Below are 19,611 nucleotides of genomic sequence, written 5' to 3'. Positions count from 1 at the left end.
AGCCTCTTCCAAAGTATGTTGCTTATGCCTCGGCCAAGACACATAGACGCACAGGTGACAGTTCCTTGCAACAGTCAAGACCAGACAATTAAAAACTAGAGATGCACCAGAAACACATTAGCAAGTATTAAAGCACGGTTCAACATTTCCTGACAAGCAAACAACACCAGATACATGGGGCAGGCATGCCTCAGTAAGACAAAAAGATTAAGTGCATATTCTGGCAAAAAAAAACAGATTTCCAATTGTCAAAGCAGACATGCCAACGAGTTCACTACTTGCAATCCATTGAGAACCATTAACAATATTTCAAAGTGATAAAACCAATCAACTCAATGTTCCTAATTGGTCAAGCCCTTGGTAAATTTGAGAAGATAGCCTAGAAGGTATAAGAACGTGACCCTGGCAGGGATCAACCTGACCCCATTCTCCAAGATAATGAAATGTGAGGCTGGATGAACACAGCAAGCCCAGCAGCATCTCAGGAGCACAAAAGCTGACGTTTCGGGCCTAGACCCTTCATCAGAGAAGGGGATGGGGTGAGGGTGCTGGAATAAATAGGGAGAGAGGGGGAGGCAGACCGAAGATGGAGAGAAAAGAAGATAGGTGGAGAGGAGAGTATAGGTGGCGAGGTAGGGAGGGGATAGGTCAGTCAGGGAAGACGGACAGGTCAAGGAGGTGGGATGAGATCAGTAGGTGGGAGGAAGGGATGGGTGAGAGGAAGAACAGGTTAGGGAGGCAGAGATAGGTTGGACTGGTTTTGGGATGCAGTGGGTGGAGGGGAAGAGCTGGGCTGGTTGTGTGGTGCAGTGGGGGCAGGGGACGAACTGGGCTGGTTTTGGGATGCGGTGGGGGAAGGGGAGATTTTGAAGCTGGTGAAGTCCACATTGAAACCATTGGGCTGCAGGGTTCCCAAGCGGAATATGAGTTGCTGTTCGTGCAACCTTCGGGTGGCATCATTGTGGCACTGCAGGAGGCCCATGATGGACATGTCATCTAAAGAATGGGAGGGAGAGTGGAAATGGTTAGAGACTGGGAGGTGCAGTTGTTTATTGCGAAGCAGAGGTGTTCTGCAAAGCGGTCCCCAAGCCTCCGCTTGGTTTCCCCAATGTAGAGGAAGCCGCACCGGGTACAGTGGATGCAGTATACCACATTGGCAGATGTGCAGGTGAACCTCTGCTTAATGTGGAATGTCATATTGGGGCCTGGGATAGGGGTGAGGGAGGAGGTGTGGGGACAAGTGTAGCATTTCCTGCGGTTGCAGGGGAAGGTGCCGGGTGTGGTGGCGTTGGAGGGCAGTGTGGAGCGAACAAGGGAGTCACGGAGAGAGTGGTCTCTCCGGAAAGCAGACAGGGGTGGGGATGGAAAAATGTCTTGGGTGGTGGGGTCGGATTGTAGATGGAGGAAGTGTCGGAGGATGATGCGTTGTATCTGGAGGTTGGTGGGGTGGTGTGTGAGAACAAGGGGGATCCTCTTTGGGCGGTTGTGGCGGGGCGGGGTGTGAGGGATGTGTTGCAGGAAATGCGGTCAAGGGCGTTCTCGACCACTGTGGGTGGGAAAGTTGCGGTCCTGGAAGAACTTGGACATCTGGGATGTGCGGGAGTGGAATGCCTCATCGTGGGAGCAGATGCAGCGGAGGCGGAGGAATTGGGAATAGGGGATGGAATTTTTGCAGGAGGGTGGGTGGGAGGAGGTGTATTCTAGGTAGCTGTGGGAGTTGGTGGGCTTGAAATGGACATCAATTACAAGCTGGTTGCCTGAGATGGAGACTGAGAGGTCCAGGAAGGTGAGGGACGTGCTGGAGATGGTCCAGGTGAACTGAAGGTTGGGGTGTAAGGTGTTGGTGAAGTGGATGAACTGTTTGAGCTCCTCTGGGGAGCAAGAGGCGGCGCCGATACAGTCATCAATGTAACGGAGGGAGAAGTGGGGTTTGGGGCCTGTGTGGGTGTGTAAGAGGGACTGTTCCAGGTAGCCATTTCCAGTCTACTTTGAGGCATGTTGGGATATGGCAAAGACCAACTTCCTGGCTGCAAAATATCACTGCCAAACCTTCTTTCTCCATGTGGGCATTTGTATAGGATGGGCTGTAGGGCTAAAAGTTGATGGTGATATTCAATATTTGCATGAGAAAATAAATTGTGTAGGATGGGAAAGTTAACAATGATACTCGACAAGCTGCGTGACCTTGAATGAGTCCTGTGAAGTTCCCTTACGGATCAAAGATGACACCTGCAGCTTGTTTTTTCCTTAGCTGTGCTTTCTGTATTAGCTAGCACTTTTGTCTTCTGTTTCTGCTGTTCTCTGTGCTGGTTGTTTGTTACACTGTTTGAGAGAGAGTTTCGTTTCAAGTGTTGGACTTTGCCTCAGAGCGGAATTGTGAACAGTGCCAGGAAATAACCTAAGCCTCCAGACCAGTCACTGGTCAAGGGGGTCTCTGATGGGCAAAGGGCATGGCACCCGTTGCCTTTTTTCCTTTTCCATCTTTACCACTACACTTAAAAAACATTCACATTCAAAGCAAATTGTTGTTATTGAGCCTTCTCTTAATTACATTTAATGGAATCCAAAAAGAACTGCACAGATACACTGTGATTCAAGACAGCGTCTTTATACTCTGCATTAGCCAAAGTTCTTGATGCATACATTATCAGGCGCTCCTCTTTACTGAGCCACATATGAGTTAAATATTACCCTAATATCAATACTGGATCTTGTTTGGCATCATTATGTGTCAACACCTTAGAGGATGGTATCTGTTTCTTCACTTCACTATGGGTTTTGGCTACGTGACCATTTCCAAAGCTGACCCTTTTTAAGACTTGATGCCAGGATGGAAGCCAGGTAATGTATGAACTTTCCAGAATAATGCACCAGCCCAAGGAAAGAGCTATGTTTTGGTTCAGAGGTAGGAATGGGGCACCTTTGACAGTCCTCACTTTATCTTCCAACAGGTGTAACCCAGTCTTGTCAACTCTGTTGTCCAAGTAGGTCATTTAGGGTGTCTGGGACTCATGTATTTTCCCAACTAAGGCATAGACCTGCCTTAGAGAAATGTATAAGGACTATGTCTAAGTTATCTATGTGTTCCATTGCACTTATTGGTTTTCCCTGTTTCAGTACATCATCTAGATAAATGGCGACCCAGGGTAGACCATCTAAAATGTTCTTCATTGCCTACTGAAAAATTGTACAAGCTGACGATCCCCCAGATGGTAGTCTCATATACTTCTGGGAATCATCATCTAAGCACAACTGCAGGTATACATGGGTCATGTCTAGCTTCGTGAAGGACGATGCCCCTTCCAGCTTTGCATGTAAATCACCTTTGTGAGGGATTGGATATTTACCCAGTTGTGAAAAATAGTTTATCATTTGTTTAAAATCACAATAAATGCGATTCACAAGATCATAAGACATAGGACAAGGAAGAAGACTGTTTGGCCCATCATGTCTGCTCTGCCATTCAATCATGGCTGATAAGTTTTTCAACCCCATTCTCCCACTTTCTCCTAATAATCTTTGATCATCTTTGTCATCAAGAACCTATCTATAAAAACCAAAAAAAACTGCAGATGCTGCAAATCAGAAACAAAAACCGAAGTTGCTAGAAGCTCAGCAGGTTTGACAGCATTTGTGAAGAAAGATTCAGGAAGGGTCATCAGTCCCGAAACGTCAACTCTGATGTTTTCTTCACAAATGCTGCCAGACCTGCTGAGCTTCTAAGAAACTATCTTTCTATGTCTTAAATATACTCAATGGCATTGCTTCCACAGTCGTTTGTGGCAATGAATTCCACAAATTCACTATTCTCTGGCTGAAGGTGTTTCTCCTTATCTCCATTTTAAGGGTCTTCCCTTTATTCTAAGTCTGTGTCCTTGGACCCTTGTCTCTCATGCCAATGGAAACATCTTGTCAACATGCATTCTATCCGTGCTATTCTGTAAGTTTCGATTAGATTCCAATTCCCATCGGGTTTCACAAACAGTATGACCGGTGCTACCCATTCTGCAAACTTGACTGGTTTAATGATTCCTTCGCTTACCAGACTTCTGATTTCCTTCTCTACTTTTGCCCATATGGCAGATAGCACAGGCTAGGCCTTGCAGAATCATGGAATTTCTTCCTGGTCAACATGAAAGTTGGCTTTGGTTGGTTTGATAGTCCCTAGGCATCCCTGAGAAACTTCTAGTTATTTAATTAAAACTTCACTCAGGCAACTATTTTTGAATTAAAAAATGTTGAGTCAATCTAGCTGAATCTTTCTCAACTAATTTTGCCCCAGCAAGCTTGGGCCTGAGGCTTTTGCAACAATAATTGGTAACTGAACCAGCTGCTTCTCATAAGCAACTGCAACTGAAGTTGTACCCTTAATTAGTAATGATCCACCTGGTATAGGTTCTCAGCCTGGCTGCGTTCTTGCACAAATGTGAGGGTTGGAATCCAGGCTGTATTTTGATAACGGCTAACTTTGTGATCATGGAAACAGACGTGCTAATATCATTCTCTCTTAGAAATGGAGATTCTGGTTTGGATGTTGCTCAGCAATTTAACTGTTCCAAATCAGGTGTAGATAGATTTTCCCAGATATGCACCATCCTGCATACTGGCCTATGAGTCCTGTTACTGAATTTTGGTATAGTGCTATTCTTTTGCTGTCTCGAGACCATACACCGACAGCAACTGCAATGGCTTGCTGGCCCGTATCCTCAAGAAAATGTTAAACATTTGGCCAAGGCTTGGCTTTGTTTTGGGGTTTTTATGTGGGCTGACCTCTGTTCTGTCTATGTCCTGAGTGAGACCATGCAATTGCTTTCACTCAACTGGTGTTCTCCTAGCTCAGTCAGGCTCACAAGGGCGTCCCTTTCATCAATACACCTTGCAAGTGAAATGCTACATCTTTATCCAGGATAAAGCGAGTTGTAGTGTTGGTTTGAATTCCAGTTAGGCTTCAGCTGGTAGGCACTTTGCAGTGTTACATTATTAATCCCACATTTAGTCTCACAGCATCTCATTAGGGGCTAAACCAAAGTCACATGTCTCAGCTGGTCATCATAACCTAATCAAAAGTCCCAACACATTTTCCTAATTCTTAAACTGCCAAGTAAAAATAATAGCGTCTCAGAATTAGAGGAGGCCTGAGGTTGTAGCATGCCTTAACACATGGTGGCTCAGTGGTTAGCACTACTGCCTAAGGCCTGGGTTCAACTCATGTCTAAGATAACAAAATGTGGAGCTGGATGAACACAGCCGGCAAGCAGCATCTTCAGAGCGCTATGCTGCTTGGCCTGCTGTGTTCATCCAGCTCCAAACTTTGTTATCTCGGATTCTCCAGTATCTGCAGTTCCCATTATCTCTCTTCGACTTATGTTTACATGGGTTTCCTCCGGGTGCTTCAGTTTCCCCCTATAGTCCAAAGATGTCCAGGTTAAGTGGATTCACTATGCTACATTGCCCATAGTGTCCATGTGTAGGCTAGGTGATTTCGTTACGGGAAATATAGGGCTACAGGTATGGGAGTGGGTATGGGTGGAATGCTCTTTGGAGGATCAATGTGAACTTGATGGGCTGAATGACCTGCTTGTGCATTGTAGGGATTATATGATTCTAAATCCGTCAACTCTTGAAAGTTTTTAGTATCTGGTGCCTCAGGGAAATTAGGCTCCTAACAACTGACAAAGCTGCGGGTCCACAAGCTGTCAGAAGAATTACTCGTTGCTTTTCAGCTGCCCCAGTGGCTTTTTCCTGGAAAAACATAATACATATTTTCCACATACTGGCCCCGTCTTCAATGGCAGGATCAAACGAGTCAAGCTTCCCAAATAATGGCATGATACCACAAATTCTTATCCCAACTCAAAGATGACTGTTGCAAGTGAATTTCTCAGGAGTGTGCTTTTCTCTTGTCACTGAAATAATTCCTCAGAGACTGGTGTCCTGTCACTGAAGCACCCACTAGTTACATATGGAAAGTCCTTGACACTGATCTGGCTTCCTCAGAGCCAGCTCTCATTATGAGCAGAACATCTGACACTACTGTTTATTGCTAACAGCAAGGGCTCCCTGATTGGACCAGATTAACAGCCCAATCCGGGAACTCATCTTCTAGGACATCCACCTGGCTGACCCTGTTACAATCACTATAGAATCAACCTGTGAAGAGAGAGGAATACACCAAAGAATTTGATGAACCAGCAAAAGTTACAAGTATCTGAGAAATATTTACATTTCTACAGAATTGGATAGTTAGAAATGGGCTTGTTAAAATTGAAGAGTTTAATTCTTACCTTTGTTGTCTTTGATTAAGTCACTTACTGCTGGCTTAAATGTGTCATCCTTTCCCTGATGCACACAAAGAGTCATGGGTAAATTAATATCAGGTATACTGGCTGAGGAGTCTGCAGGGTTCTAGAGACACCCTGTCCTGGGCAATAACCTAATGGAGTTCAGGCAGTAGTTGACGGCGATCTTCACTCAGGACAATAATTCTTGTTCCAAATAACAATGTGCCATCCTCAACAGTGAGCTGGTTTCTCCAGGCTCAAAAAGGTTTCAATTCTAGTGTGAAGACCTTCAGTTACCCCATTAATAGCACATTTTTCAGTTTGGAAACCTGGATCTTTCTGTGCCCGAAGTCTGATATTGTTAGCCGTGACTGAGAGCAGGTCCAGAAAATTTAATATTATTACAGACTCTTCCACTGGGGATACTATGGGTTGGTGTATCTGCTAATGGGAGGTGGCTCAATGCATCTGCAGTCACCACAGCCTCATGGTCAGTGTTCTAACTCATAATTATAAGTAATTAGTATTATAGCCCACAGCTGAATCTATCCCAAAGCTATGGGCAGTACTGCCTTATTGTCTTTAAGTAAACCAAGTAGGGGTTGGTGATCCATGATTATTATGAATTTTCGTCCTCAATGGTATTGGTGGAACTTACAGCCTTCTAGCTCTGAACTCAGACTGATGAATAATAACTGCTGAGCAAAGAATTTTTAATAACTACCACAGCTACTATCACCTTTCAGTGCTCATTTGCTGCCACCATGACATTATGTGGTTTTCCAAATTTTGGTCCATGTGACATTTATCATAGAGACACTGTTATTTGATATTGGATATTAGTTGTTGGGGGTCAACTTCAGTTCTGAATTCAGACAGTGGGCAGATGATGGTGAGGAAAAGAATTTCCACATCTCTCATTATTGCTATCACCATTTCAACCTTCAATACCAACTTGCTGTGACACACTTCTAGTGTCTGGTCGCTGCCCACGTGTCCACTCGCAATGATGTGATATGATTTTCAATATGTCAGCCCACACAACATATATCACTGAGGCTAAGGTGCAAGTTAAAGCCAATATCGTGAAGTTGATTAACAACTGTGTACACTAATATGACAGCTCAGACTTACATATGAAATCTGGGCTATATGCTTATTTATGTTACTGTTACACATTGTACATAGTCGGCTGGCTGTCCAATTGACTTGCTAACAGACTGGCTACTTTCAGACTATGCGTACTGAGAACACGATAGTGACCTTTTATACCATAATGTGTTGTGATGTCAATTGGCTGCCTTAACACTACAGTATCTTTAGTACATCTATGCAACAATGGCTACACACTTCTGTGAGTTGGTCTCTGCCTAACTATATGCAGATTTTGCCTCTACACTCGCTTTTAAATGAAATGCAATGTCAGTACCTGACCTGACAGCTGTACTGCGAAATTAAGTGCAGGGTGGCTTAACGGCACTTTTTCAAATCCTCCCTCTTTTGACTGGGCAGGTGCAGTTCTTATGTAATTAAAAGGAAAAAAGTACAAAGGTTGCACTATAGTGTTGGGAAAGGATATTGTAGGATTTATGTGTATACATTATCAACAGTTTCATAACCATAAGATACTATAGAAGGAGGGGAAAATGGGAAAAGTAGAATTACTTAAATGGTTTTCAATTAATGTTGCATGGTTTGTTAGGTTTCAATTAATTTTTTTTACGTTTTTGTGAATTTCTTTTATGTTAAGGTCGTGTTGTAATCTAATATGACTTTGCTGAAGGTCTCTCAGTGTAATTGTTTATCAAATATAATGAGTTGGTAAAAAGAAATAATCTGACAACTGTCTACAATAATCAAGGATGGGATGGTATATGGAAAAGTCAACTTAGTGGCATAGTCCTGTCCTCTAATTCATGGATTTTTATGTCCGGAAGAGAAAATATATGAAAGATATAATCTAATTATTCAAGGGAAAACATGGTATGAAAGATGAGATCATACCTGTTCAATGCTGGAGCATGATAGCGAAGGGACTCAAAACAGGGATTCCTTGTAACAAATCCAGGATGTAGAGAGGAAATAGAAATTAAAAGCATGGAATTTTACTGCAGCTGTATGGGTTCTTGGTTAAGTCACATATAAAGTATTATGTACAGTTTTGCTCTCCTTATTTGTGAGATAATACAATTACGATTACAGTTCAAAGAAGTCTCATTCAAGTAAGTCCTGGGGTGGAGGGTATTATGCAGAAAGGTTGAACACAGTGGGTTTGGAAGAATGAGAGGCCATCTTGCTTACATTTAAGGTCACCGGGGGCTTAGCAGGGTGATATTAGAGGATACTGCTCCTTGAGGGGGAGAAGAGAGCTTGGGGCTACAGTTTAAGAAGAGGTTTCACCCTTAAGATGGAAGCATCATCATTGTGGATTGTGGTTTATGTAAAAGAAGAACTGGGCAGAGGACAGTGATGCATGGTTTTACAGTGGTGCAACTTACCAGCCTGAAAAATAGCAAGGCTGACTGCTCATTATATTTTTCAAAATATTGCCAAAATCCTAATTCAGCCTCAGACACCTGCCAGAGATGGAGTTTGTGACTTATGAATAGAGTTTGTGTCAGGTTTTGTCTTCCAAACATTTAATTGGAGGAGATTACTGCTCATTAGGTGCAGGATGTCAGACAAGCAGAACGACAATTCAGGCTCACTTTGTTGTGTTACTGAGGTAGCACTGGATGTTTTAAGAGTCAGGTTGCAAGTCGAGATTATCATACGGAAATAAGTAATTGAAAAATAGATGTCTGCCAAGGATAGAATACTGAGGTAGCAATGTGGAACCAGAAAGAGAAGCCGTTGCAGCTGATATTCTGACAATGGTGAAACACGTAACTAGGGCAGTCCCACCCATCTGGACCTCACCAAGAATGGAGCAGGACGGCGTGGCCAGAAAGAAAAGTTATGTGTTCAACTGTTTGGTGAAAATGATATCAAGATACTAAGTAACAGGACTGATAAACAAGATTTTGTTTTACAGGGTGAATTTAAACTAGCTGTGAGCAATCACTAAAGTTTTCTAAGTGTGTAAAATATTGCAATATTAACATACCACATTTGGAATTGCCAAGAGCACTTCAGCCTTCAAAAAGGGAGCAAATTCCTCAAAACTGCTTGAGTAGCCAAAGGTCCCTCTTCTGCTCGATGTGTTGAATCAAATCGTGTACATATATAAAAAAAAAAGACAATGTCTCATGATACTCTTCATAATTTCAAAATATTGCCAAAATCCTAATTCAAAAACTAACATTTTTTGTAGTAAGATTTTCCAATCATTGTAAGACTGTAATGCTTGTTATAGTGAATGGAGATATGCTGGGATGCAAGCATTTGACTTAAGAACACAACAACAATGTTGGTGACAATGAAATCAAAGTGTAAATTTGCAGTCAGGGGAAAAAGTATGACACGCAATACATTTCGAATAAGGATACATTTGAGGGAAAATTTCAGAAGAATTAGTAAGAGAATCTGGAAGGCAGAGGAAACAAAGTTTGGAGAATAATTTTACAAAGTTTTGCCCTGCTCAAGACTATACTTCAGTACAATGGCTACAGCAAATAAAACAGATGTGTTAAGGCACAAATAGAAGTACAATAGGATGATATCATTGATCTGCCATTCCTGTATCGTTTTCTGTTTCTGTAATCGCAATGTTCTGGTGATTTGACTTTAAGATGAGAAGGATAAAAAGAGAGGGGGTTGGTAATCCTGATCAAACAAACCATTACAGCTGTGAGGAAGATTGAAAGATGTTTGAGGTCTCATCAAAGGAGGCTAAATGGATTGAGCTAGAGAACAAAAAAAGGGCTGTCACATTCACGAATGTGTACCATGGACCTCAACAGGGGTACGAGAGAGAAACAGACAGCAAATACGCGGGTACACCTCTAAGAAGTGCAAAAATAACAGGTAACTGGAACAGTTTTAGGGAAAAGGAATGAAGAGAACAGATTTTTTGAAAATGCTTCCTCTGTCTTTCAGAGACACTTGCTAAGTTTCTGCCTCTCACTCCCTGTTCTAAATTTGCCCACAGGTTATCTTTCCTTGCCAATCTGGCTTAGACCCTCCTCAACAGTACTAGCAAAGAGCATTTATTCTGGATTTGTACAGGTGTAGACTCTTCACCTGCTACAGGTCCTAACTTCCTTACAATTGTCCCAAATGTCCCAGAAATCTAATGCCCAGTATCCTATACTAGCTTTCCAGTGATATGTTCAATCACTTAATTCTTCTACAGGAGTAGGGATGTCTTGCTGCAATTATATACGGCCATGAGACTATACTTGTAATATTGGGTGTAGTTTTGGCCTCCTATTTGAGGAAGGATATGCTTGCTTTAGAGGGAGTGCAGTAAAGCTTTACCAGACTGACTCCTGGGATGGCAGGGCTGACCAATGAGGAAAGGTTGAATCAGTTAGGAATACATTCACTGGAGTTCAGAAGAAGGAGGAATATGGACAAAGGGCAGACAGAAGGGATTAATTTCATTTGTTGTCATGTTCGGCACAACATTGTGGGTTGAAGGGCCTGTTCTTGTGCTGTACAGGTCTACGGTCGGCCTGGTGGCTCAGTGGTTAGCACTGCAGCCTCACAGCACCAGGGACCCAGGTTTAATTCCACCCTTGGGTGACTGTCTGTGTGGAGTTTGCACATTCTCCCTGTATTCCTCTAGGTACTCCGGTTTCCTCCCATAGTCCAAAGGTGTGTAGGCTAGGTGAATTGGCCTTGCTAAATTGCCTGTGGTGTTCAGGGATATGTAGATTAGGTGGGTTATAAGGGAATGTGTCTATATTGAATCCTCTTAGGGTTGGTGTGGACTTGTTGGGCCAAAGGACTTGTTTCTACACCATAGGGATTCTATGTTCTATCTTATAAAAACCTATAAAATTTTAAAAATAACTGATAAAATAGACAGAGGAATAACGGTCCTGATGGCAAGGGAGTCCAGAGCTAGGGGACACAGCTTAACAGTACAGGCAGGGTAAACCATTCAGCACTGAGGTGAGAAATTTCTTCATGCAAAGAGAAGTGAGCTGTAGAATTTGCTACCTTAGAAAGCAGTCAAGGCCGAAACATTGTATGATTTCAAGAAGGAATTGAATGTAGCATTTGAGGCTAAAGGATTCAGAGGACATGTAGGGGCAAGTGGGAATAGGCTATTGAATGATCAGCCATAATCTTATTGAATAGAAGACCAGGCTTGAGGAGCTGAGTTTTCTACTTCTGCCCACGTCTACACTGGAGCCCAGTATGACGGAACTCGACCTCAGCTCACGCCTGAAAAAGTGGAATGGGAGTTCCGGTTGTTGTGGTCCATGTAGGCATCAATGACATGGTAGGACAAAGAAAGATGTTCTGTACAGTCAATATGTGTAGCTAGGCCAAATTAAGAAGCGGAACCAAAAATTATCTCTAGTATGCAACTTGCCCCTTGGAAAATAATAAACTAGATTAAGATAAATTAATGTTCACAATTACTGGGTTAAATTAATCATAGAATTCCTTTGTTAACTGTTTTGTCACAACAAGCCAAGGACTGCAACAGTTCAAGAAGGTGCCTTCACCTTCTTCAGAGCAATTAGTGACCGTAAAACATAGATCGAGTGACCTACTTCTGCTCCTATCAATCTGGCTTGAGATCAATGGGATAATGGATGATCTGATAACCCTCAATACCACTTCCTGCCTTATCCCCTTTAACATTTTTTCCTCATTTATCGAATATCACTTTATCGCAACCTTGAATATATTTAACGATCTTGCACTGACAGCTTTCTGCTGTAAAGAATCCCTCACATGCACTGCGTTCAGAGAAGAAATTCCTCGTGTGTCTTAAATGTGTGGCCCCTAGTTTCTGAGATGATACCTTCTGGTCTTAGATACTCCTACAATGGAAAATAAACTTTTCATGCATATACACCATGATAGCTCAGTGGTTAGCATTGCTGCCTCACAGAGCCAGGAACCTGGGTTTGATTCCACCCTTGGGCAACTGTCTGTGCGGAGTTTGCATGTTCTCCCCGTGTCTGTGCGGGATTGCTCCGGTTCCCTCCCACAGTCCAAAAATGTGTAGGTTAGCTGGATCGGCCATGCTAAATTACCAGTAATATTCAGGGATGTGTAGATTAGGTGGGTTATAAGGAGATGATGGGTCTGGGTGGGATGCTCTGAGGGTCAGTGTGGACTTGTTGGGCCGAGGGGCCTGTTTCCACAGTGTCGGGATTCGATGATACTCTGTGCAGTCACCCAAGAATCTTGTACAATAAAACAAATAACTACGGATGTTGAAGATATGAAACAAAAATAGAAATTGCTGGTGAAACTCAGCAGATCTGATAGCATCTGCGGGGAGAAAGCAGAGTTAACATTTTGACTCTGCTGACTTTTCAGAACTGATAGCAGCTAGGAACAAGTGGTATTTAAACTGAAGATGAGTTAAGAGATAAGCAGCTAGATAGAGACGGTCCCCAGAGAGGGATTTCAACATTTGTGGTCCTTGGCAGCAGTTGTCCCCTTGTCACTATCCATCTCTCATCAGGATAGTCTTCGGTCTCTCTGATCCTTCCTAGAAAGAAACTTGAACTATCTCCATCTATCACCATTTTTTCCCAGCTGACCAAGCTCATTCTTTCTTTGAACAACTTCTACTTTAACTCCTCTCACTCCCTCCATATTAATGGTGTGGCCATTGGTATTTGCATGGGTCCCAGTTATGCCTGTCTTTTTCAGGGGTATGTGCAGCATTCCTTGCACACCACCCCACACCTCTTTTCTGATGCACCAATGACATCATCAATGCTGCTTCACCCTTTTGTTCGAAACAGGAAAAAAATCAATTTCGCTCCATTCTGCTCTCACCAAAAGACCATGAAATGTAGCAGCAGTCTTAGGCCATTCAGCCAATTGAATCTGCTCCACCATTCTATCATGGCTGATATGTTTCTCAACTTCTACTGTCCTGCCTTCTTCCCATAAATCGTGATCTCATTTTCAATCAAGAACCTGTCTATCTCTTACTTAAATAGACTCAATGACTTAACCTCCATAGCCCTCTGTGACAATAAGTTCCACTATTTGGCTACCATCTGGCTGAAGAAATTCTTCCTCATCTCAGTTCTAAAAGGTCATCTCTTTATTCTGAGTCTGTGGCTTCAGGTCCTAGTCTCTCCTACTAGTAATCACATCTTCTTAGTGTCCACTCTTTCTCAGCCTCTCTGTATTCTGTAAGTTTCAATCAGATCCCCCCATATCCTTCTAAATTCAATCAAGTACAGATCCAGAGTCCTCAACCACACCTTGTATGGTAAGTGTTTCATCTTTGGACTCCCTCCGATGCCAGCACATCCTTCCTCAGATACAGAGCCCAAAACTGCTCATAATATTCCAAATGTTGTGGTTGGTTGGGTCACCGAGCTGGTTCGTTGTTTATCATCAGATGTTTCATTACCCTGCTGAGTAACATCATTCAAGCAGCCTCCAATGAAGCCAAATGTGGTCTGACCAGAGCCTGACACAATCTCAGCAGCACATCTATGCTCTTGTATTCTAGCTCTCTTGAAATGAATGCTAACATTGCATTTGACTTTCTAACCACCAACTGAAACTGCGTGTTAACCTTTAAAGAGTCCTGAATTAGGATTTCCAAGTCTCTTTGTGCTTCAGATTTCTGAAGCCTTTCCCTGTTTAGAAAATAGTTTACACCTCTAATCTTCCTCCTAAAGAGCATAACCTCACACTTTTCCACAGTGTATTCCATCAGTCACTTCTTTGTCCACTTGCTGAGCATGTCCAAGTTCATGCACGGCTTCTCCACTTCCTGAACACTACCTGTTCCTTCGTCTCTCCCTGTAGCATCTGCGAGCATAGCATCAATACCGTCAGTCCCTTTGTCCAGATTGTTAATGTATAATGTGAGTAGTTGTGGTTCCAACCCTCCAGAATTCTACTAGTCACTGGCTACCATCATGAAAAATACTTCTTTATCCCCATTCTCTGCCTTCTGCCTGCGAGCCAATCCTCTTTCCACGCTAGCACCCTGCCCCTAACTCCCTGTAATCTTATTTTATTTGGCAGTCTGTTGTGAGGCAGTCTGATAAAACTCTTTAGGAAATCCAAATATATCATATTCACTGGCTCCACTTTGTCTAACTGTCTTGTTAGTTCCTCAAATTATTCTAACAGATTTGCCAGACACAACCTCCCCTTGATGAAGCCATGTTGATTCAACCCTAGTTTACTATGCACTTCCAAGTATTCTGCAATCTCATCCTTAATTATGGACTCTCAAATTTACCAAAGACCAAGGTCAGGTTAAAAAATGAAAAAAAACTGCAGATGTTGTAAATCGGGAACAAAAACAAATTTGCAGAGCCCAGCAGATCTGGAAGCATCTGTGAAGAAAAAATTAGAGTTAACCTTTCGGGTCCAGTGACCCTTCCTCAGAATTTAGGAAATTCTGTGTTCTGAGGAAGGGTCACCGAACCCGAATCGCTAACCAAAGTCAGGTTAGGTGGTCTATAATTTCCCGTCTTCTATCTCCTGCCCTTCTTAAACAGTCTTACGTTATCCATTTCCAGTCCTTTTGGCAGCCTCCTGACTCCAGTGATTCCTGAAAAGTCACCACCAATATCTCCACAATCTCCTCAGCTATCTTCCTCAGAAACTTGAGGTATAATCCATCTAGACTGAGTGATTTATCCACCTTCAGACCTTTTAGCTTCCCCAGGACTTTCTCCTTAATGATAGCTACTACACTGACCTCTGCCCTCTCACTCTCTTGAAGTCCTGGTCCGCTGCTGGTATTTTCCACTGTGAAAATTGATGCAAAGTACCAAAGCAGTTTCTCTGTCGTTTCTTTGTTCCCCATTACTATTTCTTCAGTGCCATTTTCCAGTGGCCCAATGTCCAATCTTGTCTCTCTAACCTTTCCAATGTCTAAAAATGACTCATGCAATCTTCATTTATATCACTAACTCGCTTAAACTCATATTTTATCTTCTCCCATCTTATCACTTTTTGTTTAATGAGCCTCTGCGAGTTTTAAGACTTCCCAGTCTCCTGGCTTTCCACTAATCATCACCATATTGTATGCTTTTCGTTTTGCTTTCATGATGTTCCTGATTTCCTTTGTCAGCCATGATTGCCTCATCCTCTCCTTGGTATGTTTCTTCTTCCTTGGGGTGAATTTCTGCTGTGTCTACCAAATTTCTCCCTGAAGCTCCCTGCTCAGAAATGTTCGCCTTGCTCCTCAATTGAGGATTCCCTGCTAATGTGGTTGATGGACATGTCTGAGTCATCTCCTGCACTTCTCCTTTCACCCCTTCTCTTTTCCTCCCACAACAAAAAGTCCCCCTGGTCCTCACTTATCACCTCACCATACTCCACAGCCAAAGGATCTTAAGCCACCATTTTTGTAACTTTCAGCAAAATGTTACAAGCAGATACATATTCCCTTTCCCTCCTTGTCAGTCTTCTGCAGGACTATTCCCTCTGGGACACCCTGATCCACTCCACCCCTCCTCCATTCCCAACAGCTCTCCATAGCCTCATAACATCTTCCCATGCAATTGCAAAAGGTGTAACACTTGTCCATTTACTTCCTCCCTCCTCGCTGTTCAAGGCCTTCCAGGTGAAGCAGTGACTTACCTGCACCTCATTCAATCCTGTCTACTGCATTTGCTATTTACAGAGTGGTCTCCTTTCTCTGAGGAGATGAAACTCAGACTGGCTGACTGCTTTGCAGACCATGTACATTCTGCCCTTAAGAATGACCAACAAACATCCAGTTGCCTGCCACTTCTATACACCACCATGTTCCCATACAGTAATTTCTGTCACAGACCTGCTGCGGGTATACTAGCGAGTGCAGCTTGAAGAACAGCATCTCATTTTCTACTTGGGAGTCCTGCAGCCTCTTGGGCTCAACACTGAGTTCAATAACTTCAGAATCTGCTTCCGTCCTTCCACATTTTTACCCAAACTCACTGTCAATCCTGTTTTCATATGGATTGTTTTTAGCACGGCCTACCCATTCTCTCCTACTCTCAGCTCTCAAGACCACTTATTGAACTTTTCTTCTGACCCGGCCTACTATCGAAAAATCCCCTTGTCTGCCTACGCCTTTCATATCATAATTTTCTCTCTCTCAGGGCTCCATCTCTACCAATCCTCTTCCCCCATAACCCTAAACATTGTCTTCAGCATAAATACCAAATTTTCCCAGCTGTTGACATAGTAGGAATTACAGATGCTGCAGAATCTGAGATAACAAGATATAGAGCTGGATGAACACAGCAGGCCAAACATCATCAGAGGAGCAGGAAAGCTGACGTTTTGGGCCTAGACCCTTCTTCATTTTCTGAAGAAGGATCTAGACCCAAAATGTCAGCTTTCCTGCTCCCCTGATGCTGCTTGGCCTGCTGCATTCATCCAGCTCTACACCTTGTTTTCCTAGCTGCTATTGGTTTTGATGAAGAGTCACCAGACTCAAAAATATTAACTCTACTTTCTCCCCACATATGCTGCCAGAGTTGCTGAGTTTCACAACCTAAGGATGTTTATATGTTTTAATAGGATCTTCTCTCATTCTTCTAAACTGTGTTGAATACAAGATCGATTTACTCAACCATTTTTCACATGATATTTCCTTCATGATCATATTCAATGAAGTGAACGTTCTCTGAATGGCCTCCAATGCTGGTTAATTCTTTCCTGAGTTAAGGGGTCAACCAGAGTATTCCAGCTGTTGTATGGCCAGCACCTTGTATAGTTTTAGTAAAATGTCTGAACTTCTATACTCCATTACCTTTGAAACCACTGAACATTGATGCTAGTTTTGTGTGATTCATGGACATGGGCCCTCAAATAATTCAGCATTCTGTAGTCTCTCTCCATTTAAATAATATTCTACTGTTGTGTTTCCCTTGCCAAAGTACATGACCTCATGTTTTCCCACAGTATATTCTATCTGCAAAACATTTGCTCACTCCCTTACCCTCTATATATATATATCCGTCTCGAGACACTTCCTGTTATCCTCAGCACTTGTTTCCCGGTTTATTTTTGTGTCATTTGCAAACCTGAACTGAAAAACTACCTTCACTTCCATCATCCAAGTTATTAAATTGCAAATAATTATGGCCCAGGTAGTCATCTTAAAAATGATCTCGGTATTATAACTCTGTCTTTCATTAAGTCATAAGTCAAGCTTGAGACATATGACATTGCAGGATTGCTGAGCAGAAACTGATAGCCATGCTCCGTACTCATGAGGACAGCCTTTGAACACATGACAGGACCAGCAATGACAATCCCCCAGGATTTAATCACAGGGGGAGCAGATTGATTTACAGCAAAGGATAAGTCTGGGATTACATGAAATCCTTCTAAGTATTAGCACATACTTCATGGACAGGCATGAGACCAGCAGGTAATGAAGGACTGGGAATCCAAGGGAAATGCCAGGCTCAGGATCAAAGGTCTGGGTAAAAATAATCCCAAGCAAGGGAGCCTCCCCTTGCACCGCTCCTCCCCCTGCAGACCCCCCTTGCCATGGGTCAGGCCTTATGAGGCAAGATTAACAGGTAACCCGAAGTGCATTTATTAATAAAAATTGAATTGTAATATGGAGATATCCTACATAGCTAAGAGCATATAATTATTAATGGGATGACTGTGTAGTTTGCTAATCTGGTATGCTCTTTCTCTCCCTCTTGTAGGTTTTAGAGGACCTCATCTGTGTGCACCAACAAACAGAAGGAACAGGATTCTCAACCCCAAGACGACAAATGGAACGGATTAAGGTCGCACGTAAATATATATGACACGGTTGCGCAGTAAAGACTGTAATTACAAACATTGCTCAAATTAATGTGAGTATGAAAATGCTAATCGTCTATAAGTTCCTCTCACTTGATCCCATTAGAGGCTGATAGGCAAGTGGAGAAGAGGAATTTGAATGTTAACATGTTTTTGTATTTACCACATGTGTATGCTAGGGAGCAAAATATTTCCTGGTCTGCACCATATCCCCATACACTCTTAAGGGAGGGAAACCAATGCAACTCATCCCCTTAATGCTTCAGAATTAGAAGAATGGGTATTAATATTAACAGAATAGCTCAAAACAGGTAGATAGAGATGGGCATCCTACCAATACGTGAAGTACTTCGTAAATACTGACCAAGATAGGACACAATGGAAATCTGCAGGGTATAACCTGAACACCTTGTGAAGCTGGATGAACACAGCAGGCCAAGCAGCATCTCAGGAGCACAAAAGCTGCCGTTTCGGGCCTAGACCCTTCATCAGAGGTGCTTTGATGAAGGGTCTAGGCCTGAAACGTCAGCTTTTGTTCTCCTGAGATGCTGCTTGGCCTGCTCTGTTCATCCAGCTTCACACTTTGTTATCTTGGATTCTCCAGCATCTGCAGTTCCCATTATCTCTAACCTGAACACCTTTACAGGATGGTACCAACCAAATGACACTACTCCATGACCACCTCATTTCATTGCATTGGCTAACACATTAGGGATAGGGAGACCTGAAGGCTTGATCTGCCTAACAAGAACTGAAAATCAACAGAAGGAAGACGCATTGGATTACCTGATTTGTCTCGTACTATGGCGTCTACTTTGTGTGCAGACATAGAGCCTATGCTTGGTTACCCCCAACAGGGTCATGTTACTTGGCCTATGTGGTACCATTCATACGCCACACAGTGTCCCTCCTGCAGATGCTGCAGAATGATACAATTATGCAATTTCAGGAGCAGATAGACTCCTCTCCACATTCCTAGCCTGATTTAGCATAAACAAGTTGTCCAGAGAATCTACCAAATTGGTTAAAGTCTTAGAGCAAATTTTGAGCAAAATAAATGCAGAAATGGTCGCCACACGAACTATAACATTTCAGAACTGAAATACCCTCGACATGACGTTAGCCAAGAAAGGAGGAACATGTGCACTATCAGAAAAGAGTGCTATATGTACATCCTCAATAAATCAAGCAATTACTGATCGGGCCGACCGTGTCCAAAAAGAAATGAAGAAATAACACCGGTGCTTCGTCGGAGGCTCACTGATGTTACCTAGAATGGTGATGAAACGTCTGAAAACGAACCTTCCAGCTCAGCGAGAAAACTCACATCCAGAAATGAAGAAACTCAAACAACCTGTTTCTTTGACCCGATGGTGTTGGGCAAAAGGGTGTCTGGGATTCCTTGGGGCATCCATTGTAGAAAGACTAATAATGTTTGTTGTAACACTGTTCTTAC

At 42.8% G+C, this 19,611-nt stretch overlaps 1 protein-coding gene across 1 annotated transcript in view; it reads right to left on the bottom strand.

Annotated features, from left to right (window-relative positions):
- LOC125452340 (dynein axonemal heavy chain 8-like) overlaps positions 1 to 19,611 on the bottom strand; it is a 1,165,100-nt gene that overhangs the window by 670,625 nt on the left and 474,864 nt on the right. Inside the window, exon 27 of the mRNA XM_059645122.1 lies at positions 9,388 to 9,469. Within this exon, the coding sequence (XP_059501105.1) occupies positions 9,388 to 9,469 (82 nt within the window). The remainder of the gene's footprint in view (positions 1 to 9,387; positions 9,470 to 19,611) is intronic.

Source organism: Stegostoma tigrinum, chromosome 4, assembly GCF_030684315.1.
Source record: "Stegostoma tigrinum isolate sSteTig4 chromosome 4, sSteTig4.hap1, whole genome shotgun sequence".
NCBI lineage: Eukaryota > Metazoa > Chordata > Chondrichthyes > Orectolobiformes > Stegostomatidae > Stegostoma > Stegostoma tigrinum.
The sequence above is the reverse complement of the archived record's forward strand: the minus strand, read 5'-3'. Positions and strand labels throughout refer to the sequence as shown.